This window comes from Lygodium microphyllum, chromosome 18 (genome assembly GCF_053477565.2).
Source record: "Lygodium microphyllum isolate KBCC chromosome 18, Lygodium_microphyllum_v1.1.10, whole genome shotgun sequence".
NCBI lineage: Eukaryota > Viridiplantae > Streptophyta > Polypodiopsida > Schizaeales > Lygodiaceae > Lygodium > Lygodium microphyllum.
Window position 1 is genome coordinate 57,801,187 of NC_141152.1, and position 26,555 is coordinate 57,827,741.

At 39.0% G+C, this 26,555-nt stretch overlaps 1 protein-coding gene across 3 annotated transcripts in view; it reads right to left on the bottom strand.

The window, feature by feature from the left end:
* Positions 1–1,452: 1,452 nt before the first annotated feature.
* LOC148020919 (uncharacterized) overlaps positions 1,453–26,555 on the bottom strand; it is a 52,107-nt gene continuing 27,004 nt past the window's right edge. For all 3 annotated transcript variants that reach the window (XM_087698745.1, XM_087698744.1, XM_087698747.1), the window contains 5 exons: positions 26,213–26,482; positions 26,036–26,116; positions 20,447–20,564; positions 20,264–20,330; positions 1,453–2,972 (listed from right to left, as the gene is read on the bottom strand). In XM_087698745.1, the coding sequence (XP_087554871.1) occupies positions 2,942–2,972; positions 20,264–20,330; positions 20,447–20,564; positions 26,036–26,116; positions 26,213–26,482 (567 nt within the window). In that variant the 3' untranslated portion in view covers positions 1,453–2,941. The remainder of the gene's footprint in view (positions 2,973–20,263; positions 20,331–20,446; positions 20,565–26,035; positions 26,117–26,212; positions 26,483–26,555) is intronic.

Here is a 26,555-nt window from a genome sequence, read left to right on the forward strand (position 1 = left end):
AAGGAGTACCTCTCTATCATTCATGTATTGCCACTCTTGTGAATCCTTTGTTTTTAACTATGCCCTACTTTTGTGTACTATGATGTATACAATTCAATTTAAAAAATATTATATATAGCTAATCAAGATAATAAAGATCAAATGGGGGACTACTAAATGTCCCCTTGTTGGCCCCTTTACTCTAAAGGCATCATACCTAACACCTACTTCACTTTAACCAAGGCTTTCCATCCTATTTGAGTGAATCTCATCTTGAGTCTATTAAGCAATGACACCTTGTACAAAGGCATGTGATTGCTTGAATATTGCTATGCATGCACAACCTACAATCAACATCCATACTTGCACAATGTGCAACAAGAGCATTTGATGTGTTGCATATCCTTCACTAAAGCATTCAATACAAAGAAGCTTTACATTTACTCAATGCGAACCATCCTTTCTTTTATACTAGGGACACATGATCAATGATAGATTGAAGAAAAGCCATATAGCTAGAAGTTGAAAGGCCATTGAAAAACCACTTGACAATTGTACTTGCTCAATATCACAATGCCTTTTTTCCCGAGGTCTTTCCCAATGAGCATGCTTTGCATTAGTGATAAGAGTGGGTAATATTGTTGAGATGTATGAGACTAAAGGTAAACCATACTCTTAAGTTGACAACATGGTTAGCAACAAAAGGTAATTCGTACTCTAAAGTTGACAACATGGCTATCAACTTTAGCTGAGGAATGCATACATGAAACAATGCTTGGTATGACTTCTTTTATCATAATAGTGAATTGTCACAATCTTTTAGCTTCCATCATCTTGAACCTTTAATTTTCAATCCCTAAACTCATTTTCTTGACTTTTCTTCTTATGATCCTTGAGCCATCCATTAGCAAGACTTGACTATTATTTTCATCGACACATACGGTCTAGTACCAACAAGTTCCACTTCTAATTTTTCTTGGCACACAATGAAGTACGAATGGGTTCCATTTATAACTTTCCTTCAAACAAAAATGTGATTTTTCCTCCCAGAAGAGCCAAAAGTCACCAAAAGTGTCTTTGTTCACTTCCACAAAGCCCCAAGGCCCCAACTCCTTAACATATGCATTAGATGTTAAACACAATTCCAGTTGAAACAAAAGTAACTATATAAAATAATGCATACCTTGGCAAAATATCCCTCTAATCGCTGCCTCTTAAGCTCCTGAAACAACTGCTTCACGTATACAATTGATTCGTCTTATTCATGCAATGACACTAGTAACCATGTAATATGCCCTTAATTCTTAGTACTAATGGAGCAATTTGAGGTAGATGAACTCATCGATAAATTATATGCCTCGCACGCTAGATTCCCACAAAACTATGCCAAGCATTCTCCAAAAGAGGACAATTTGCATTCCTTTTCAAGAATGTTCTTTTTGAAAATCGATACATCTTTGATTGTGAGGTAGCGCCAGGTCTGAAATTTGTTTAAGGTTGCAACACTCTTCACAGGGCTATTTACCCTTCTGAGAAAGGGTTGCAATAATATTGCCCTTCAAATAAATCGCAACATACATTAAAATATAGTTATGCATTCTTTCAATCTCTTCGTACAGAAGAGGAAGTTGGGCAATCAATCCTTCATATTTCAGGCCCAGCTTTGGTGATGATTATGACCAGAGAAGGTAGTGATGATCATCACCAAAGGGACTTTTCAACAGATCTCCCGGAAGGCCAAAAAAAAGATAGTGCTGCAAAATTTTCCTCGAGGTGAAAAGCCCAGGCCAGGATGTGGCCTCACCAATGAACTTTTCAACAACTATCCTGACAGTTCTTTCCTTTCAATGCAGCATTATGCATTAAGTAGAGGTATTTACATGCTTCCGCAAAACAGGATCACAATGAGCCCTTTAACTCAAACATCAAGGCCCTATTACTGCCATCTTTAGACTTTTTACATAGACCCTCTGAAGTCTCAAGTGTCCTGACAGTTAACAGCTCCTTAAGTGACTATCTGCCAAGAGGTGTAACATATGCCATACAGCTACATTACAAAAAATTTGATTGTAAAATAGGTTCATTTTCCTGCAAGCTTGCACCAATGGAGGTCCATCTTATTAATGGGGGGGATGTAAAAATTTTGCCTCACACACCTCACTCGTGCGAGCTTCATAAGTCGATGCAGGCTTTCTAATGAACCTCGTCTTTCCTACCTACATGTATACACTGCCCAATAGTGGTAATTACACGCTGCCTGTCTTGGACATTTCAGAACAAGCAGCTGGAAATATATATGTTTTGTATATAGATATCCAGAGAAAGCAACATTCCCAAATATTATTACTTCGTTACCTGCAGTCTAAAATTGCCATAACCAACAAATTCCATGTACTGTACACTCGTGGGAGCTTCATGAGTCAAAAATTGGTTAACACACTACACTCACGGGACCTTCAGAAGTCATGCGCGCTTTCTAACAAACCTCAGTTTCCCTACCTACATGTATACACTGCACAATATTGGTAGTTTACATGCTGCCTGTCTTGGACATTTCAGGACAAGCAGCTTAAGTATTTATGTCTTGTATACAGATACCCAGAGAAAGCAGCATTCCCAATTATTGTTCCTTGGTTACCTGCAGTCAAATAGCCAACAAATTCCACTATATTGTACACTCATGGGAGCTTCATAAATCAAAGCATTCCCAATGATTATTACTTGGTTACCTGCAGTCGAAAATTGCCATAACCAACAAATTCCACTGTATTGTACACTCAATTGCTACTGCAAGAAACCAAGATTGACACGCAAAACAATGCATAACAGCATCCCCAACACATGCATCACATCTTTTTTCCTGAAGAATCCACAGTAAAACAGCCCCAGGAAGCTTTGCTGAAGCCTTACCATAGCTGAGAATGCTTTGTACTTCCCAAGTTGCAGTTTACTAGTGTTGTTTTCATAGTTCAAAGTCCTCAAAAAGACGATTCCTGAAAAGACAACAAATTCAACTTCAGCTAAAAGAGCAAACAAGATGGTAAAACATATGAGCAGATGTTGGCAGAAATGGCAGCTTGCTAATATTTAAAAACCCAATAAGATCAAATGTGAAGAAAACAGGACCAGCTATGGAGGAGAGAGAAAGAAGAGAGTGACCAGTAGATTGTGAGAGCCAAAAAAAAAAAAAAAACAGGTGTACTTGCTGAACTGAATGATAGGTGAAAGTACAACTAAGGTTTAGGTCTAAGGTTTGACCTACCGACACTTCCACCAACTAACTAGAGTTAAGTTTATTTACTCTATAGCCTAGTGTCACTACTTTAATGCCCTAAGACACTAGGTGCACACACCCTACAAAGTGTCCACCCCACACAAATTACATTGGGTCCACACCACACAAATTACATTGGGCATATCCCCTATAGTACCAATGTGATGAAGTACAAGGAAGATCAATCACCAAAGGATAGTAAGTTGTTTGACGTTCGAAAAGCCTCAAACTTCTCACATGATAATGCTTTGGTAAAAATGTCAGCCACATTTTCCTACGTAGGAACGTACACCAAGCTGATCTCTCCTACATAACATCTTTCTCTGACAAAATGATTGTGAACCTCAATGTGTTTCTTGCGAGCATGACACAAGTTTTCGTGCTATTACAATAGTATTCTAACTATCAAGAAAAATGGGTGTAGGACCCTCCAATGAGATCTATAGATTGGCCAACAATCTGTGCAGCCATTCACATTCAATTGTTGCTGTGAAAGCTGCCCTATACTTACCCTCGCAAGACAAGGTAGCCACTACAGGTTGTTTCTTACTAAGCCATGAAATGCATGAACGGCCCAAAAAGAAAGTGTCACTAGTAGACTATCGAGTGTTTGAGTCACCAACCCAATCTAAATCATTGTAAGCCTATAGTTGCAATTCTCTCTCTCTCTCTCTCTCTCTCTCTCTCTCTCTCTCTCTCTCTCTCTCTCTCTCTCTCGCGTGCGCGACCGAGAAAAAATATGCATATGTCGAAGTACCTTGCAAATAGCGAAAGATATGCTTAATAGCTTGCTAATGTACTGTCCATGGGCTATGCATAAACGTGCTCAATTGAAATATTGTAGAGTGTATGTTAGGACATATGTTGCAAAGATAAATAAGATAGCCAATAGCCTGGTTGTAAATTGCAACATTAGGTATCTCACTATCATGCATGGACAGCTTCAACCTTGGCTCCATTGAAGTGCTCATTGTTTTACAATCTTGCAAGTTAGACCCTATACAAAAGCTTGTCCACATATTGTAACTATAACAGGCTCATACCATGCTGATTTTGGGTGAAGTAAATCCTCAAATAATAGTGTAGGCAGCCCATATTTAACACTGCAACAAGATGTTTCAAATCAGCCTAAAAATCTACAATTTATCCTCTTTTAGTTCATGAGCAGCATATCATCTACATAGAGAATGATAATCAGCGAGGCCCCCCCCCCCTCTTAGTTAGTACAAATTAATGAGCATGGGACCTGAGAAAATCAATGGATGTCAAAGGCAAAAGATGCAATTAGTTATGTTACACAGATACTAGGTGGTATTTGGTACCAGTTATTGGCCTAAGTTATTTATTTGACCGTAAGTGTTAGTTGGTAACAAATGGACATGTATCTGCACCCCTAAGGATTGTTGGAGCACAAGGATTTGGTGCTGGTTGTGTAAGTTCTGATAGTGATCGTTTTCATGTAAATACAACAAATGCACCCTTTTAGCAACAACCTATTTATTATAATTTGACACCCATAGGACCATGAAAGGACTATGATGAAGGTGGAAAAAGTGTGGAGTTTGAGCCTTTTAAGGCTGCACAAGATAGGCTGAACGCGCCTACTTTTATTCAACGGTTTAATGCAACCTATTCTAGAGGCAACTTCGCAAGGCAAAAACATTCTTGAAGGGAAATCCATTGCAGTGATGGTCTACACTTCTCATTTGGAGAAAGGCACCTACCTACCACTTGGGTCAAGTTCAAGCAAATGTTTGCTTCAAATAGGTTGACAAATACCTTTGAAGTAGATTTTATAACAACATGCAATCAATTAGATTCCAAGGATTGTAAGAGCTTGGATCCCATTACTTCTTATCGGTCAGTACACCTCCATGAGTAGGTGAAGAAGTATATTTGTGGTTTGCCAAAGGGTATACGGGATTTTTGCATAAAGTCCAGTGTTTCTAGCATGTCTCAACTCATACAAATTGCTACTACAACTGATGTATTGCTTCGTGGAAAATATGTAGGGTTCTAGGACATTGATGCCAAGTTACATATCAAAGAGGCTAAGGCTGAGAAAAAGGACAAATGTAAAATAAATGCTGAAAATCTAAGCAGATCTGAAAATAGGACTGGAAAGCGGAACAAATGGCAAAGAAAGAGTGGGAAAATTGATGCATCATGTAAGGAATTAATGGTTGCAAATAAATGTTGGATTTGTGAGCAGGAAGGGCGCATGACAAGGAGATGCCCTAATAGGCAGCAAGCTGAAAAAGATGATAATTGGGAAAAGTAAGGCAAATCCACTACTCATCTAGTGTCTAATATAGTGGCGAATCAGCCCAATGATGATAGTACTGAACTTTGTAAGACATGGGGCAAAATTAGAGATCAGCATGCATTGACTTCTCTTGATATGCCAGTTCGTTTAGGTATCAGAGAGGATGAGATAGGATCCATGGGTGAGATTGGTATGGCATGTAAGGGACATGCAAAGCCAGTCACTCCTATCATTGGAAAGCTTTGTTTGCACATTCAAAATTATGTGGATAGCAAAGAGTTCTTTATTGCTCCTTTGGAAGGATGTGATGTCTTACTAGGTATACCTTGGTGCCATCGTGTGCAAGTAGTGATTGATGCACATGATAAGATTATGACTCTCTTTTATAGAGGCAAAGTTCATACTTTGGATGTAAAGTTGAAAGGGAAATCTATCCTTGTTGTATCTACTTCTGCTATTTCCAAAGTAATGAAAAGTCATCTTTCAGCTTAATTGGTTTTCACAAGATAAGAGTAATAATGAAAATGTTGGGAATGAGACTCGTTTAGATAAAGACTGCATATCATTTATGCAAATGTATGCTGATTGCTTCTCTCAATCACTTTTGGGACACTTACCACCTAAAAGGCCTGAGAATCATGGCATAAATCTCATCCTTGGTAGTCGCCCTCCTAATAAGCCACCTTATAGAGTCAGTGCAGCCTAGCAAGAGATAATGAGTCAAGTTAATGAGTTGTTAGAGAAAGGGCTGATTCAGCCCAATTCATCTCCGTTTCGTTCTCCAATGCGTCTAACAAAAGAAGAACGGGTCATGGCGCATGTGCATTGACTATCGTGCTTTGAACAAAATCATGACAAAGAACAGATTTCCAATCTCTAGGATCGATGATATCTTGGACAGATTGCAGGGGGCAGCCATTTTTGGTTGCACAGATGTGAAAAGTGGTTACCGTCAAATTTAGATTAGGCCTAAGGATGTATCCAAGATAGCCTTCCAAACATCTTTTGGTTTGTATGAGTTTCTTGTCATGCCATTTGGGCTTATAAATGGTCCTCCCACACTCAATAGAATGATGGATCACATCTTTCAACAACATAGGGAATTCATAGACACTTTCTTTGATGACATGATTGTCTTTCAAAAAATGAGGTCAAGCATTGCAAGCATTTGGCAATAGTATTCAATGAGATGCGTAGGTATCAATTGTTGATTGATGACATGAATAGTGAGATCTTGTTGCATGAGATTCACTTTTTGGACTACATTGTACTTGCTAATGGCATTCGTATGGATCCTACTAAGGTTAAGGCAATTCATTCATGGCCACATCTTTGGAATGTCCACGAGATCCGTAATTTTATGGGTCTTTGTTTGTACTACAAGAAATATGTATGGGACTTTGCTGAAATTGCTTTTCCATTGCATGTCTTGCAGAAGAAGAATGTGCCATTCAGATGGATAGTATTGGAAATTTCAACATTTAATGCATTAAAGAATAAAATTACTTCAAATCTTGTGCTTGTATTGCTTGATCTTAGGAAGTCATTTGTTGTGTAGTGTGATGCATGTGGAAATAGTATCGGGGCTGTTTTAATGCAAGATGGCCGTATAATTGCTTATAAGAGCCATGTTCTCCATAGTGCAAAGAGGAATTTGCAGGTCTATGAGCAAGCAATCTTAGGTGTAATTTATGCACTTTCCACATGGAAACACTATCTTTTAGGGGCTGATTTCACGATGCAAATAGACCAATATACATTGTGTTACTTCTTGACTCAAATGAAGTTATACGAGAAGCATATGTGATGGGTAACTTCTTGTCTATATTTCACTTTCAGCTTCTTGTACACATAGATAGCAAAAAAGAATGTAGTGGCTGATGCACTCTCTTGTAAGCCTCATTTATCGGTTGCTGACATGGTTTATCACATTGAGTTGGATGCCATGAAGGATCAATATGCTCTTGATTCGAACTTTGAAAATGTATATAATAAGCTTTGCAATGGCCAAAGACATGATCACCTAGTACTTCGAGAGGGCTTTCTGATTATACATGGATGATAGTATATCACAAAGCATTTGAGGGCCAAGGTGATGACTGAGAGTCATGCTCCTTCTTATGCACGTCATATAGGTATCGATACCACAATTAAGACAGTTGAGCACTTCTTTTATTCGCCATCTTTGATACATGGTGTTCAAGAAATGCATAGTATTGTTGGGTTTGACTTACACCTATGCTCACAAAGGAGTGTTGGTGATCCGCAATAGGATACTAGGTCAATTTTTACTCTCCTAATGAGAGTTTTTTTCCCCGATTTACATTATTTTCTATTTTATGTGTTTATGTTACACAATTCAGTCACTTATCGTGTTTTGTACCTTTCGACTATGAACGCACATTCGCAACCCTAAGGTCTAAGGGTTGTACTTTGTACTTTCATTATACACTTTGGAATTACATTGGGAGTTGTGCTGTGTCTTTACTCTCACTCACTCTATTGTCAACTCTGTACTCTCAACTGAGAGCTTTCGTCTCCATTCTCACATTTGGTATCAGAGTTGTGGGCTCGCACGGTCCATCCCAACCTCTTGGAGATCTTAGTCAACTCTAGCTCTAGCTTCTAGCCAACCACCCTGCTAACCAACAGCCCATCAGTTGCCACCAATAGCACCACCTCAATCCTACTACTCTGAGGATCAGTGCCGCTTGTGCCTTGTGCAATCTCCTATGGATTTTATCTTTGAGCTTCCACGTACATCTATAGGGAAGGATGGGATATGGACTATCATATCCAAGTCTAGTAAGCAAGCCCACTTCACTCCAAAGAGAAAAAAGATAAAGGTTAACCATATGAAACGTATTTTTATACAACACGCGTTTAAGTACCATGGTATGCCAAAGTCAATCATTAGTAATTGTAACCCACGGACAATAAGTTTGTTTTGGAAACAACACTAAAATTCTCTTAATCCTTTCATCCAAAAACTGATGGTCAATCCAACGAGGCTAACTCCACAGATTTAGATCTTTTGAAGTGCTATGTATCAGAGGACAAAGCATAGTGGCAATAGTATTTGCCATTGGTTGAGTTTGCATATAACAATACGGTGCAGTTTCATTGGTAAGATTCTTTTTGAGGTGGTAGAGGGTGGCAAGAAAGAACCCCCTATTTTGCACACAAAAGATAAGATCTTTGAGACTAATAGCTAAGATCATAGGATAAGCAAAAGAGAGCAACTGATTATCATACGTGTGCTTTGCACTTTGTAGAGGGCGATTATGTGTTGCTACATTTTAAAAAGACACTGCTGAAAAGGACGAAGAGCAAAGAGAGATTATATCCAAAGCTGAGTATTCGATATTATGGGCCATTTCAAGTATTGGAGAGTATGGATGATGCATGTTATGGGTTGACCCTCCACACTAGCGAATACAAAATGCCTTTCATGTGAGCTTGCTTATGCCTTTTCATTGTGATGTGCTAGAGGATGTATCTACTGAAATTCAGCATGAGGTTGAACAACTCAATGAGATACTAGTACCAAATCAGATTTTGACACACAAAGAGCGGAAGATCAGGGGTAAGGTTTCTATACGATACTTCGTGAAGTTTCAAAACTATTCACTAATGGATGCCAAATGGATGGAGGATGACTTGGCAAGATCCAAAATTGTTGTAGCTTTGCCTTGATGATTTCCAATTAGAGCCAACTTTAGAAAAAGCTCAATCAAGGTCAACAAAGCAAGGGTCTAAAGTATTACTTGATGATCATGAGGGAGGTAGCACCTCTGCTCCTCAGTGATGGACAACTCTAGATGTAGTGGATCTTAGATGTATTCAATATACATTCACGGTACTTTGGCTGACAATATGTTTGCTAGACGATTACTATTCAATGACCTAGGTGCTATGTTTGGTATACATATGGTATGGTTTATTAGTTGCAGCTTTGAAACTGTACATCATCGGGGGCTAATTATCGAATGTTGATGTTCAGTGTATGGTCATTAAATTTAAGTGGTATTCAATGGTTATAAATTAATTGAGCTCATGATTAATGGATCCATCGCATGATAAATTTGCATGGTTACTTGGAACGGGGAATCGGAATGAGAACGAAAATGGGAGGGACGTCCAAGGGCAGGGAACCCGAATGGGGGGGAAACGACACATGTCTTAAGTGCCCCAAGAATGCCCTGCATGACCCAAATTGCCCCAATAGCCTCCCAATGCTACAAATAGCCCAAATTGCCTTAAATGCCCCAATATTGTCCCAAATTGCTCTCAATGCCCCAAAAATGCCAGAGATTTCCAAATGCCTGGAATATCCCTCTAATGGCTCCAATACCCCTCAATGCTCCAAATTGACCCAAATGTCCCAAAATTGACCCATTACCCCCATAGCTCCAAATTGCCTTGAATTGCCCCAAATGCTCCAATTATCCCAATTTCCCTTTAAATTAGACAATATAAATGGATGATTACCTTGAAATTGAGGATAGGGCTGAAATTTCATTGTGACTTGAAAGAGTTGATAATGCATCAAATTTTAACTTTGCATGGACTCATGATTGACTTGTGGCTTGTCTTGACACTTTGAATCTTCAACGAGAGAGAGAGAGAGAGAGAGAGAGAGAGAGAGAGATTAGTGTGTGCACATTAGGCAATGGAGATGGGTGAACATGTGGTAGGAGTGTGACATAAGCAAGAAGAAAAAACTAGAAAAAATGTCAATTTTTGGTCAACACGCTTGAAACGACCGTTCCAAACAAGGAACATCAAGGGGAACGGCAAGGAACGTTCCCTAGCCATTTCACCTTCTCAGAGGGTTTGAAACGCATTAGGCCGTTCCTACAAGCCCAAACAACCGTTCCTTGTTTCTATATAAATTTGGTAATATTTTTTAGATTCTTATTTTATGTTATATTGGCTGGTAATTTTCAATATGTGTTGGGCATATCGAATGGTTGAACAGTGTGCAATGTTGTGTTGACTATGATATCTTGTGAAAAATTCCAATGCAATACTTTGCTTTTGACGCATCTAGTAGTGTAATCAAGGACATATGCAAGGATTTTAAGGGGAAAGGCTATCATGAGGACATGTTTAAGTAAATGTTGCATATGTGAGGTGCAATTGAGGTTAGTGCAAAATTCAAATTCATGAGCCCGAGACCCGAGGAAATTAGTGGATGTCAAACGCAAAGTTGTAGTTAGTTATGTCGCACAGATACTAGGTGGTATCTAGTGCTAGTTATTAGCCCGAGTTATTTATTTGGCCACAAGTGTCACTTATTGATGACACTAGAGATGTCGCATTTAATGGTACTTAACATCAATCTAATGGTGAAAAATGCTCAGGGACACTTGGGTTACTAGTTGGTGAGACTATTTTTCTTGATATCAAAATAATTATCATATTACTTTTCAATAATTATTGACCGAAATTCAATATAATGTGGACAATGCTGGAAATTCAGTTTAGAAGGCTGCCACACTAGTCTTGTAATTTGCCACAAAAGTGGCAACAAGCCACTTCAATGGCTCAAGTCCTATTTCACTACATTTGAAAGAACATGTGCATGTGATACCCAAATTGGATGGGACTTTTCAATATTGTTAGATAGTAGAATAAAAGGCTTGGGCCGAGTTTCAAGTGAAAATAAATTTTCTATAAAGATTGGATTTTCAAACGTACATGAAAATTGATCAAAATAACACTCAACGATGCTATTTAAAGCTCTTAAAAAAGTGACATTCTTTATCTTATTACAATTCTGTTAATGTGGATGCATGTCATATATATCAAAGTAGTTTTCGTAAAAGTTTTAGCCTGATAAAACTTTTTTTAAGATGGTTTTGATTAGAAGCACTAAAGTTTTGGATTTCCTTCAAAAATGGTCTTAAGAGTGAACATAGAAATATATACTTCCTAGCTTATTTTGATCCTTTCTATCTTTTTTCAACTAGTATCTTATATTGATCATGTTTCACTAAAACCATTTTTTCTTAATCTTTCTTGTTGATGAGAAATGGAATTTTTTAGTAGGGGTTTAAATTGCCCCAAAAGTGGCTTTTATACTATAAGACTAGTGTTAAACCATAAAGAGCCCTATGCAACTTGCAAACCGAGTGCTCGTTTTCTTTCACTACAAGCCCTAGAGACGATGAAACATAGACATCCTCATGAAGGTCACCATTCAAGAATGTTGTCTTTATGTCCAATTGATGCACTTTCCAACCATAGTTTGTACCCATAGCAATAGCACACCTCATTGTACTCATGGGGGATATAGCAACAAATGTCTCCACATAATCTATGCCCTTCTTCTATGCATAGCCTTTTGCTACTAAACGTGTCTTACACCTATTAATGGTACCATCAGCCTTGCGCTTGAGTTTAAAAACCCATTTGATGCCAATAGCTTACGTGCCACGTGGCAACTCGACAAGATCCCAAGTACAGTTAGTGGCAATAGAGTCCAACTCTTCTTGCATGGCCTGCAACCAATGTGCATCTTGATGTGCTTTATCAAAAGAAGTAGACTCATTATCATCCAATAGTGAGCTCACAACCATATGCTCATCGAAAGGAGCCTTCATTTTTACATTATTGTCAGCCAAATGTGTCCCCTTTGCAGCATGTACTACCTGTCTAGCAACCCTTCTAGTGTGCTGAGGTAAGGAAACATTAACTTTGCTCTCACGGAGAGTCTGTAACAGCCATCTAGGGATTGTTTTTGTTGCATTTATAGCAGCCCTTTCTTGCTCCGCTGCATATTCCACTTTGGGATGCAAACCATGATCAATTAATAGCTGTTTGCAAGCATTTGGAGCAGCAATAGTCTATTGTAATAATTGTTAATGTGAAAAGGCTGCATTTTCAGCAAAGATAACATCCCTACTGACAGAAACTTTGCGATTGCGCGGTTCATATAACCAATAGCCTTTGCTTTCCAAATTGTAGCCCACAAAGATACATTTTAATGTCTTATCATCGAGCTTTCAATGCAGCTCTTTTGGCACATGAGCTTAGGCTATGTATCCAAATGCATGAAAAAAGTCAACCTTTTTCCTCTCGTGCTAAGCCTCAAAAGGAGTGACAATTTTAAGTGCCTTTGCAAGTGCACAATTCAATAAAATGTTTAGCACATTGAAAGCCCTCAAGCCAAAATATATGTGGCATCCCCTTACATTTCAGCATACATCTAGTCATCTCCATGGGTGTTTGATTTTCCTTTCAGCCATGCCATTTTGTTGAGGCATCATCCTCATAGTGGTCTGGTGTGTGATACCATGCTCAAGCAAGAATATCTCAAATGCACGAGTCACGTATTCCCCCCTTAATCCGTATGAAGTGTCTACACTTTTAAACTTGTTTTAGCCTCTAGCTTTGCAACCAAGCGTTTTAAAGTGCATGAATACCTCAGACGTTGCCTTAAGGCCATACACCCATGTATATCAAGAGTAGTCATCTATGAAGGTGATAAAATATAAATGATCCCCAAGAGCTTGTGTCCACATGGGACCACATACATTAGACTGTATAAGCTGCAATTTACAAACAATACACATTGTACCATCCTTTTTGAAGGCAAAACGATGCATATTTCCCAAAACATCTCTCACATGTATCACATGCATGGAGAGATGGGGTCACAATAGGAGGCAAGGCATCCACCATCTAACAATATTGAAGTGTTATCAAACACCAAAATTCATGTGATCATGATGGCATGCCATATTCTGCATATCATGCATGAGTGTGCTAACTGCAAAAGCATCATGAGATCTACTCTTATATGTGTCCAACAAGAAAAGACCCTTATACAAATAGGGTTGTCAAGTACAAAAGGTACGATTACGGTATGGTACAATAAAATACGATACTAATTGGTACCTTGCGATTTTATAAGGTACGATACGATATTCATCTTGGAAGTTGGGAGAGAGTGAGAGTGAGAGTGAGAGAGACTTGAAATTATGATAATAAGCATACGGGTTAGGAGTTGGAAGATATTGTGTGGTCTAGTCTTCATAGGCAAAAAATAGCCTGTTTTTTTGTGCGAATTGGTACAGATACGTACGAATCATACGGAACGAACTAATCCATACGTAGTACAAATGCAACTATGTATACAAAGTGCCTAACAAGCGAAAAGCATAATCAAGCTCTATCTCTCACAATGCACTTGTCATCTTCAAAGATGACTTGAAAGACTTGCTTATTGAATGCTGAAATTAACAAGAGAATTTTTGTTATCTTAGGCACAAATAATACATCCACATGCATAATGTCTAATCCATCTCTAGCCGTAATCAGCAATGAACCAATGGCACACACATCATAGCTAGAGTTATTTGCACAAATAAATTTGTTCTTTGTAGGGGCTGAATGCATAGTGTAGAAATTACACAATACAGTGGACAGAATCTAAGCAAGAGTGAAGAATACACAACAAATATGAGAAGAACAGAAATAGATTTAATTTCAGACAAACTAATATAGAGATGGCTTTGTTTACCCATGTGCTTCCATTGTGAAACTTAGATGGCAATCCAAACAGATGATAGGTGAAGAGCTTAAGGCTAGTTGAAAGAACTATGACAGGGTGAAAGATAGATTGACGATGGCTTTGAAGGGGTCTTTCTTTTATAGCCTGAAAAGGTGGTCTAGTCGGCCTGTTTGACCGTACTATGAACCTTCCCTAGTCAACTTGTTCCCTTTACAGTCGAGCTTTTTGTCATCCGGTCACATAGACGTCATCTGACATACAAGTTAAGACCCAATCAATATCCACACATGGCTTCTTCTCATAATGGAGGCCTTACAACTTAGAGCACTATGGACCATTGGTGGCAACTAATGAGGATGGGGCATTAAGCATATCTAACATAGATGTGAATAGACACTTTCGTGAAGTAATGTGCCTTGATGCCCCATTGTCCAAGTACCATGTATGCTGTGTTTCAACAGCATTCTTTCTAGTTTGTTTCTCCTACAACAAGAAACCTATCAACCCCACAAATATGAGGGACTACTATGCCCCTCTCAAAGACAAATTCAACGTATGAAACCCAAGGTAAGACTTGCAAAGAGAGTTCAAGGTGACGTTTATCATCTCATCATCGATCACCATCTCATTATCTGCCATAGTATCACCCTCATCCATCTCTCAAAGCCTCCTAGTCGAGCTAAATTGCTAGTCACAAAATCCCAAAGACCCTTTGCAACAAGAAGATTGAACACCATAAAACTCCACAAGGAGTAGTTGGTGCCATCATATTTATCCTCCTAAGTGAGGACACCCAAAATGTTACTGTACTATGGCCTTGCTGAGCCATTGCTGCAATAAATGCACAAAATACAACAAAGCACTTCCAAACTAAAGTGCAAGATGTACTCTTACAAGTACCAAGATCCCAAAACAATATATAAATGCAAGTACCAAAGCTGTCAAGTGCCTTGAAATGACTGCCAAGACTGCACAAAACAGTGCCAAATCTGTAACGCACAACAATTTAGTGCTTTAACACTGCACCAGCCTTGGAATTCATGCCAAATACAAATTTTTGCAATTTAATGCTGAAAAGCACTAAAACTTCCAAAAATTTCTCTGCCAAATCTGATCCAAACAGCAATTGAATGCTGTTGATGTGCCTGTTTATTAGCTTGGGATGTGTGCCAAACCAAATCCCTAAATTTTCTCCACAATTTCCAAAAATAGAACAGATTTTATACTTACAACCTTAGAATTTGGTGTCGTCTCAGGATACATGCAAACAACAACTAGCAACTAGGCATTATGTGTTGTGTGTTTTGAAAGGCAAGGCTGAAGAGATGAAAGGTTGAGAGAGGTTGTATCGAAAGTTGAGTATGAGATATAATGGGCCCTTCCAAGCATTGGAGAGAATCAACGATATTACTTATAGGCTTAAATTGCCTCCACACTCACAAATGCACAATATCTTTCATGTGAGCTTGTTGAGGTATTTTCATGGTGATGTGCCAAAGGATCTATCTCCTAAAATCTAGCCACATGTTAAGGATGCTAGATGAGATATTGGTATTCGAGTAGATTTTAGCACATAAAGAAAGAAAGATTAGAGGTAAAGTTTTCTAAAGATACTTGGTGCAGTTTCAGAACTATTCACCAAGGGATACTAAGTGGATGAAAGAGGATGACTTAGCAAACCATCCTCGATTGTTGCAACTTTACCTTGAGGCTTTTCAATTAGAGCCAACTTTGGATCAAGCTTAGTTAGGTTTAGCAAATCAAGGATCTAGAGCATTATCTAAGACTCAAGGGGAAGATAGCCCTTCTACTCCAATGATGGACAACTCTCCTATACAATGGATCTCAGATATATTCAATATGCATCCAAGGTACCGTATTGACAATATGTCTGTCAGAAGGTCATTATTCAGTATTCTAGTCATTGCAATTTAGTATGCCAATTGGTATACTTTTCCACTGCAACTTCGAACTATACATTTGCATAAATTTGCACGAGTGTATGATCATCAAAATTGATGATCAATTGCTGGTTTTCAATGCATGATCATTGCTATGGTTGGTTGGCCAAAATAGTTGAGATATGCTAATGAGAGATACATTCTATAGGTTTCTTGCAACAATCTTGGATTCAACATTATGCTTTAAGTATGCTCGCTGGAAATTTTCAGCAAGTGTTTGGCATTAGCATGGTTGAGCAATAGGAGCTGACTATGATGCCTTTTGGGAAATTCCAGTGCAATATACTTTGCTTTGGCACATTCTGGTGCAATCAAGGATGATTGCAAGGGCTTCAAGGGGGGAGATTTATTACAAGGACATGAAAAGTTTACACTTTACTTAGCATTTGATCAAATCTGTAAATGTGGCTCACAAATATGAGATGCAAGTAGGTTATTTCACAATGTGGGTCCTAAAACCCCGAGATATCAATGTGGGACTTGCTCATTAGTGGAGAGAAGTCAATCAAGTGATTGCCAAAGTGTCATGTCCAAGCCATGACCAACAAAGGCACCAACTAACATGGAGGTATGTCAGCATGGCAGACTAGTGGTATGTTAGATGCGACACATATGGACATGGCAACCACGGCATCAGATATGGCAATTGTGACCAGTGCCGCAAGTGTATGGATACACGATGAAGGAGATTGCTCACGTGGCAACTCTTTTAAATAAATTCCCTTTTTTTTTGCAGTGATGTGCAAAGGCAAGCTACTCAAGAAGCAACAAGTGATCACAATCAAGGTGGTGTGTCAAAGCAGACATGGGCGGGACTTTAGCCAATTCAACTAAGGTACAGTCTAGGCCATCTCATGAGCTATGCGTTGATGTCCTTTAATCCATGATCTGAGCTCCCTAGGCATTTAAACTGTCATTAAATGCAATTGTTGCCCCTAGTATCCTAGGCACTAAGTGACACTAGGGCTAGGGTTTTACTTAGAATTTTCTATGACGATTAAGCCATTAGGTTTTCTTTTATTACAAATAAAAAATTTGTGCGTCATTAACACAAGTGTGGCATTTTCATTGTGATCACATTGACCATTGTATTCTCTCTCACTCATTAATACATCGCCTCTCATTTGTGATAAGTATTTTTGTGCATCAATTACTTATTTCATTCTCTACTAAGATTAATTAAGCAATAACTCCATACCTAGGCAAACAATGGTATCAGAGTGGCTTACCTCCATTGCCCTTGCTCACAACCACCTTCTTCACGACCATCGCCATTGAGCGTCACACCTCAGCTAGCTGCCTTTCGAGCCATCACCACCGTGCTAGCTTAAGTTCTTTCAACGACCGACACAGTTTGCTCCAACCATCTTCGACATTGTCCATGCATTGTCTACAACATGCACTGACACTTGTTAATCGATTTCTAGTTGCGCCCTCCTTTTGAATTGTCGAGCTGATCAACCTCTGCCCACCAAATCATACCTTGTAATCCTGTCACGTCCTTGTAGCCCTATGATCCCACTGGCTACCAGTTGTACAACATCTTGCTCACCTCTTGCCGCATTAGATCCGCCATCTTCATGTTCACATCATGCAATCATTGGTACTCTATTGGCCTAGGTGTGGAGTAATTGCACGATTAATTTTAAAGAGAAGAATTAATCAATGCACAAGAATGCTCAATTACAAATGAGAGGCGATGTATAAATGAATGAGAGAGAATTCAATGCTCATTGCGATCACAATGAAAATGCCACACTTATGTGCTAATGTGCACAAAGTGTCTTTTTATAATTAAAAGTAAACCCTAACAACTTAATCGACATCGGAGATCCTATGTAAAACCCTAACCCTAGGGTGACTTAGTGCCTAGAACACTAGAGGCAACAATTGCATTTAATGACAATGTAAATGCCCAAGGAGCACGGATCATGGATCAAAGACATTAATCCATCAACCAACACTGAGTAAAACCACGCAAGGCATCAAACAACTGTGACTCATCCAAAGAAACTGCAAGTATGTAATCATCATCAGAGATAGATTGCTACACTATATCGATCTCTTCGATCTTAACACTGGACTTAGTATGAACAATGCTGAAATCATCAGACTTGTCTTGCGCTTTTCCTTTGATCTTTTCCTTATGCTTGTCATTGCACATTTTATGGCACTACAGCCTGGTATGTCCTACTTTCCCATAATAATGGCATTCCAAATCAGACTTATGTAAGAACAAATACTTGGCAATGAACTTGTCACCCACAGAGCACAATTGAAGGCCAATCCTCTAGCAAACGAAGGGGCAAATTGGTTAAAAGGCTTGCTAGCCATTTGTAATAGCAAGAGACACCTAAATCAGTGGAGGAGATGGAAGAATCTCAATGTACTTCATCCATTTGCAATAAAAGCAGCATTCCTTAGAGGACATCTATAGGTATACAAAGATTTTGACATCAGTTTGGTTGCGAGTAGGGATAGCTAATCAGTGGGTGGCCACATCGAACTACCTCTATCTCTAAGTCAAAGAAATCCCCTATTCCAATAGTTTGGCTTGTGCAATGGTCCATCTACATTTCAAAGAGCAATAATGGCAATTTTGACAAACTTCCTTCACAAATTCCTCGCCATTTTTTTGGACAATTTCATAGTATATTCAGCCATGGAAAATCACCTTGAGTATCTCAGAAAGATGTTTGAGGGGTGCAAGGAGTAGTGTCTGTCTGAACCCATACAAGCATCTTTGGTGCATTTAGAGGAATGTTGTTGGGACATAATATATCCAAGAACAGGATAGAGATGGCAGAAGATAAAATTATGGTAATCTTAGAAGCTGAAAACCTCAAATATTCAACAGAATTAGTTTTCTAGGGTTCATTAAAATTAAGGTATCTTTAGAAGGTGAAAACCCCAAATATTTAGCTTTAGTATTTTCCTAGGGTTCACTAATTCCTATACAAGGTTTGTAGAAAATTTTGCAGATTTGGCCAGCCCACTGTATGAACTCACAATGAAAGATGTCAAGCTTGATCACACAAAGAGCTGCAAGCAAGCATTTCAGAAATGAAAGAAGATAGCCAGTTCCAGACCAGTGTTGTGCCAGCACAAATGGGCTGTTATCTTCCATCTATGTGGATACGTTTGGCCTGGCCCTGGGAGCAACCTTAACACAACCAAAAGGGGATATAGATTACCCGGTCTACTATGCAAGCAGGAGGTTCTCCACAGCAGAGCAGTACAAAAACTGCAGGGATTTGGCTTCAAAACAATTCACAAGCCAAGGAACACACACTTTGGAGCAGTTTTCCTATCAAGACCAACCCCTGCAGAAAATACTGATCAAATCCAGGACCAGCTACCAGATGCCTATCTCTTCCAGATCTCAACAATGGCAAACCGAGCAGATACGGTCATCATGTACCTGAGAGCAATGACTTTCCTCCAAGGATGGACTGAAAATCAGAAGAAGAGACTGGTGCTACAGTCAGTCAAATTCACATTCATCGATGATAGCATGTGCTGATTAGGCAGGGACAGACTTCTCAGAAGGTATGTTCCAAAGGCAAAATGAAGGGTTCCGGAGCTAGCATGTGAAGACGACTTGAGAAGTAACTTTGCAGGAGACAATACAGCTAAGAAGTTTAAGATTGTGATGGGGAAGTGTATCTGCAGATGCTGAAAGATTCACCAGATCATAAGGCATACACTAGAGACTAGGAAGGCCAACTGATTTTGACCAACATTCAGCCGCTCAAGCCTTTCATGCAATGGGGACTGGATTTTGTAGGACCACTCAAGACAACCCCCATGAAGAACAAATATAAAGTAGTGGCTACACACTATTTTAAGAAGAGCATCTCACAAAAAGTAACTCGAAAACTTATTTTCATAAATTTCATAGCGTCATAGCTCTCTACTCCACAAAAAAAACCATTGAAACTGCAATTTCACAAAATCCATAGATTTTTGTGTTGATAAGATCTCAGCTCATGAATCTTCAGTCCTTACAATTTGTTCAATGTTCTACATACTTTCAGCTCACAAGTCCTCTGCAGTGCTCCACAGAAACTCAACTTCTTCACAACCATGAAGAGCATCAAAAAAACTTGATGGGGATGGTTGCGACCAAAAACCCATGAGTATAGCTAAACTTTGTAATCAATGGTTATAGAAAGCCCATATATTTTGCAATACTGAAAAATGTGTACAATGATAAAGATGCACACAAAATTCGTAAGAACAACAGTTCAATGATGAGATACCTTGAAAAATCCAGATGTTGCACCACAATCCCATTCATTATCAATTCTTTAGAATAAACCTTGAAACCTACAAGATGCACAGACATATATTACATGCAAGAATCACGTGACTGATCAAGAAACATAATTTTGCAAGTCAACAATTTTATTTTGGACAGAATGTAAGTTGAAGACTGAGATTACCTCTCTTTAGAAAAGGAAGGCAAAACTTGTAGTCCTTTTCACTTGCAATAACAACCAATGCTTCTTTGTTTTTCATGGCATCCAGCTGCAAAGATCTGAATTTCCCTTGTGCTGCAACCTGCATCAAGTTTATTCAGCTGGTATGTTCCAAGCCTGGCACACGCAATACTCACAACCACACATCTTGTTTGAGACTCCCCACACATTTTTTCATGGAAAGATATTGTAATAATTATAAACTAAAAAAGCAGGTAAAAACACTAAACACACAAATATACTCTCTCTCTCTCTCTCTCTCTCTCTCTCTCTCTCTCTCTCTCTCTCGGTGATAAAATATTGTATTTATTCTAGTACAGAGTGGCTTAACACTCTCAATGAGTAAAGCAAGCTCACAAGCACTCCTCCAAAAGATCATACATAATGAGGCCCACCCAATCCGCGAATGACAAGGCTATCAAAGAGAGTTTGATGCAACGACCCTCTAACATGTGTAACAATCTAAAATAATAGCCTCAAAGGTAGCCAAATTGCAAAGTTTCCAAATTGTCTAGAGTGTTCTGTTTTGTTTTGTTTTGTTTTGTTTTGCGAGTTGGGCCAATGAAGTAATACTCCATTGAATTGCCTGGACAAGGCCAAAATCTTTACTACCAGTTTAATTGGAGATGCATGGAAAACTTTTAGGTTTATACCTACTCCTACACCAAAAGGCACACCTAGAAATCAAGGGAGAAATCTCTCCCTTCGTGTGGCTCGACACCAACAAAGTGTCCTTTCACACCAATAAGCACGGTGCTAGACTTGTAAAGGACTTACACCAATACTCCTTGGAAAAAATTTGAATCCTAAAGAATGAATTGCCTTACTCCAAATCAAGGTAACGGATGTAAAGCAGAATCTAGTACTAAAGACGTGATGAGTCCACATCTCAGAACCATCCTTTCAAACAAGGTATACCTAAGATGATACAAGAAGCTAATAGCATCACAACTTTTGTGGATTGGAGAAATCAGGCGGTGTAATCCATGTGAAAGACCATTTGATATGGCTACCGAACAATGATATCTTGCCTTGTGAAAATGTGCTAGCGAAAATGTAGGCAAGCCTCAATCTCTAGCGCCAAAAGCAATTGGGACTTGGGTTACATGAAGAAGAATTATATTGTCCTAGTGGGGTTAAAATAGATGGATCTCAAGCTAGTCAAGCCAAATGGAGAAGTACACCCCTATCTATGTTGGATCCTAGAGTGAAAAGGACTCCATTGTCATCTTCTAGTAGACAAAGGGATACATATCAAAGCGCAAGTATCCATGCAAGGTTTCAAAAGCAAGCTATGGCAAATGTAACTAGAGAGCTCACATAGTTATTCATTTGATCACATTGAAAGGAAACTATCAACACACAATTAGCTACATAGGATCCAAGTAGTAAGGTCCCTCAATTGAGGCATTGCACACATGAGAGCTTAGAAGAGAAAAAGCATCCATAAAGACTAAAGTGGAGCCCGTGAAAGAAACTTGGATCAAATATGAATACACAATTTTATGTAGTACTTGGTGGAGTCAAACATTCATAGAAGGAATGTCCACAATGTTTTAGTGACTTCATGCAAATGCACCATGTCCATTAAGGCCATTGATGCCTCTATACAAGAGGACATCATGGACATAGGGATCCAAAATGTGGTGCATGTAGTAACAGATAATGAATGCAATTGTGTGGCCATGGAATATATACTTAAGAATGAGTTTCTTAGCATGACATGAACTCCATGCACTTCACATTACCTTGACTGGCTCATAAAAGATGTTGGTTAAATATCTTGGGTGGACAACAACTTCCAAACAACAAGTATGGTAGGATTTGTGAAAAGAGAGATCATCAATCACCACCATGTTTCAAACCAACAATATACTTGAGTTACTCAAGCCCTCTTCTACAAGACTTACTAACATGTTTAATGTATTAGAGAGGCTTATATGGATCCATTCAAATTTCATACAAACCATTGCATATCAAGAGTGGCTCACATAGAGTGAAAGAGAGTCTCCAAAGGCTCTTATATTTAGGCACAATATCCTAAATGAGAGTTGGTGGCTTGAGGCCAAGGCATTGGTAAAGATTTTACTCCTATCTACATTGACTTGTGCATCACCAACATAGAGGGGAGTAATCTAGGTCTTCTCTATGAGTACATGGATAAGATTGGGAAAGTTTTGCTTCAAATTAGCTGCTTGCTCTACAAGACAAGTTACCTTGTGTATTATAAATGTTCATTGTTGATCTATCGTGTATCTATTGTTTAACTTTTGTCTATAGTTATTATTCTTTTGCTTATGATCTATCACCTTGGTTTCATAGAATAATGAATGTTGTTGTACATGCACTACATTCTCTTTAGCACAATGAGGAGCATTACAATAATGAGGAGTTTGAGAAGAACTTCATGGAGTATATGCAGTGCATCACAAGTGATGATAACTTCAACTTGATGAGGAGGATAAAGAATGATTTGCTAGCATTTCACAATCATTCTCTTCATTTTGACCAACCCATAGGCTACGAGAGATACAACTTCAACCCGTCTCTTGGTGAGAGAAATATAACAACTATGCTCCTACTTGTAAGAGTATGCAACGGAAGAGAAACACGAATACGGAGAGAGAAGAAAAAAGAAAAACTACAATGAAAGAAAAGAATGGAAGAAGAAAATTTACATTGAACTTTGAATAAACGTTGAATACAAGGTGGATTGATTAACCCCTCCACACAACCCAAGGTATCAATGAGGGCATTGGATCACGTTGATAATGGAAGAAAACACCAAAAGACAAAGATGAGTCCCTGAATGTCGAAGTCATCATTGCATTCTGTTCACGTACGGATCATTTCGTACAATACTGTTCCATGCATTCATTCCGTATAGTTTTGTTCAAGACCTCTATGTTCAACCTCCAGATACCTTCCATTCAAGCTTCATCTATAGTTTCTATTCAAGCTCATCTACAACTTAAACTACTCTCCTTCTCCTTCTTCCTCTTCATCTCTCTCTTTCTCTTCTTGTCCCTCTCTCTCTCTCCCTCATCCACGTTCCATTCAAGCTTCATCTACACTTTAGCCTACTCTCTCTCTCTCAAGTTGAATATGCATTGTTGGGCCCTTTCAAGTGTTGGAGAATATCACTGATATTGCATATAGTTTGAAATTCCTCCACACTAGCAAATACAAGATCAATGATATTGCATGTAAGCTAAAATTGACTCCACATTGTCGAATACATAATGTCTTTCATGGTGGGCTTACTAAGCCCTTTTCATAGTCATGTACCAAAGGATATTTTTGTTGAAACACAGCTTGAGGTTGAGGAGTTGGATGAGATTTTGGTACTCGAGTATATTTTGGAATATAAGAAAAGAAAGATTAGATGTAAAGTTTCCAATAGATATTTGGTAAAGCTTCAAAACTATTCATTAATGGATGCTAAATGGATGGAAGAGCGTGACTTGGCACACCATCCTCAATTGTTGCAGCTTTACCTCAATGCTTTTCAACTAGAGCCAACTTTTGGATCAAGCTTAGTCAAGTTCAACAAAGCAAGGGTCCATAGCATTGCCTGATGCTCAAGGGGGAGGTAGTGCCTCCACTCATCTAGTGATGGACAGCTCTCATATTTAGTGAACCTTGGATGTATTCAATATACATTCAAGGTACTATTACTAGCAATATGTCTGCCATGGGATCACTATTCAATGTACTAGAGTTATCCATCACTAGATCAGTGGAAGTGCATCGAAGGTACTATTGTTGCACTAGCATTCCCTCAACATTCTTTTCTTTATTCCAACCATCTCTCAACCATTCTCTGCAAATCTCAACCACTCATAGTTTACTTCCACCATTGAAGGCGAGTAGCAAAACCATTTGCTATTGTAAACCCTAATTTACAGCAGAAATTAGGGTTTATCAGCCACCTTAGGTCCCGTGCCAGAAGATTGAAGACCTAGCACTTGAAATCAACAGCTAAAATTTGAAGATTTACAAAGATTTCAAGAGGCCAATCCATCCCAATCGAATTTGGGTTCATTTTGACCAGCCAAGGGTCAATTGGAAGTGAATCCCTTGTTAAATCAAGGGGCAATCCAGATCGAAGGCTTGCTAATCATTAGTCATCCCAATAATCCAAGATGGATCAAGACCATAGGTGGTTGGCCTTACTAGATTCAATCAACTTCTAAAAGGTTACCCACCAGTTTAGAAATCCCTGAAAGCAAGACCACTTTAAACCTTTAAATGACCACAATCTCTATAATTTGCAATATAATGCATGCTGATCCTCGCATAGGGCATCAATCATATCAGAGTGCACACCAGAAAAGAACAAGGACTCAAAGGAAAAGAGAAGATGAAGACAAAAGAAACACAATGAAATTGAAGAAACAAAACCAACTACAAGGCTGCAATCTGCCGACCCCTACACACAAAATGGAGTGTCAATGAAGGCGCTAGGCACAATGCAGGAGGATGGTGACAAAAAGACGAGGAAGGCTGGATACAATGATGACTGAAGATGGTTGAGAGGGAGGCTGAATAAATAGACTGTGCCCCAAGAAACTGGCCAACCAACAAACTGGCCAACTTGCATTAGTCCTGCATTAAATGCAGGTCGGACTGAAAAAAATCAGCTGCCTGACCTGAAAGTAGCTGCCCAGCACTGCCTGCCCGGGGGGAAACTGTCCGCCCTGCCATGTGGCTCTGCTGCTTGCCCAGAAGAAGGTGAAACAGTCTGCCCAGTGTTGCTCAATGCCACACACAGACTGAGAAAATGCAATACACAGTAAAGAGTCAGCATCTCCACCTAAAATGTCTCAAAGAGATAAATTGATGGACAAAGACTTTGTTAGAGCTCCTAATGTCTTCATCTGACTCAAACTGAGGCTCACAGGCAGGAGATGACAATATAAGACACACATGTCTGCTAACAGATACTGTCATGAAGTTGACCACGAATAGAATTCTTGCCCAGCAATGTTTCTTTGATCTAATACACAGTACTTATGAGGATAAACGGCTTTGTTGGTCCTAGTATTCAAATCCAGAAAGAAAACATAGTTTACCAAGATCAAAGCATACAGCAGGTAGGGCTGAATCTTTTGTTTCATGCCAACTCACATGACGAGCTAAAATGTCGCCAAATACATTCTCCGACCAGAACAAGGGCAAACAATTACATTGGTCCTAACAATAACCTAGAGACATGTCTTGCTCACCATGCTTGAGCATAGAGCAGGTAGACTCCATAAGCCACTAAATGTTGTGAATCATACAACCCAAAATTTAAGCTGACATGTATCCTAAGTACACATTTAAATGGGCCTCACATTCTAATAACTAGGTTTGCCAAGTGATCAAAAATGATTAGGCTTCATAGATAATTTATACTAATGTATTAAAGTATGGCACCACAATCACAAAAAATGATGGTGATATCTTCTGAACTCTTGTTCCAGCCAAAAAAGGTGATACTAACTCGAAATGGCAAGCTTTAATGTTGCAACATGAGAGATTCGCAGAAAGGATGTTTCCATTATCTACCTGACCACCAGCACTTTCAATAATGGAAGTGATTGCACTTGCATCAGGAGATAGGCTGGGGCCCAAGAGCACTCTCATGCCCTGCAAGCAACATGATGCGTCAACAAACAAAACAGAAGGCGGGAAAACAACAAAGAAGTTGAGAGAAGAAGTGTTTAGTTACAAAGCTGAACATACCCTCAAAAGTGGTTTCCGCTGTGCAGCAGCAAGTGATGACTGCATCGAAAAACCCAGCTCTTTTTCTTTCTTTGCATCATACAGAATATAATTTTTCTCGTCCACAAAATAGCATGCTTGACCACAACTATCCAACCACAAGGGTGTGACAACTGGTTTTCCAGCTGCAATGGTTTCCAGCATGTTCCGCGTACGGACAAAACAATGTGCTACAAAATGTGTACAATCTGGAGCTGATGTGGCAAGATGGCCGCCAAGCTTTGTCAAAATCTGGTTACAATACAGCAGGCTAAATCAGACCTCTCAGAGAACAGTGTCAACTTTCCAGCCTCTTTCACACACA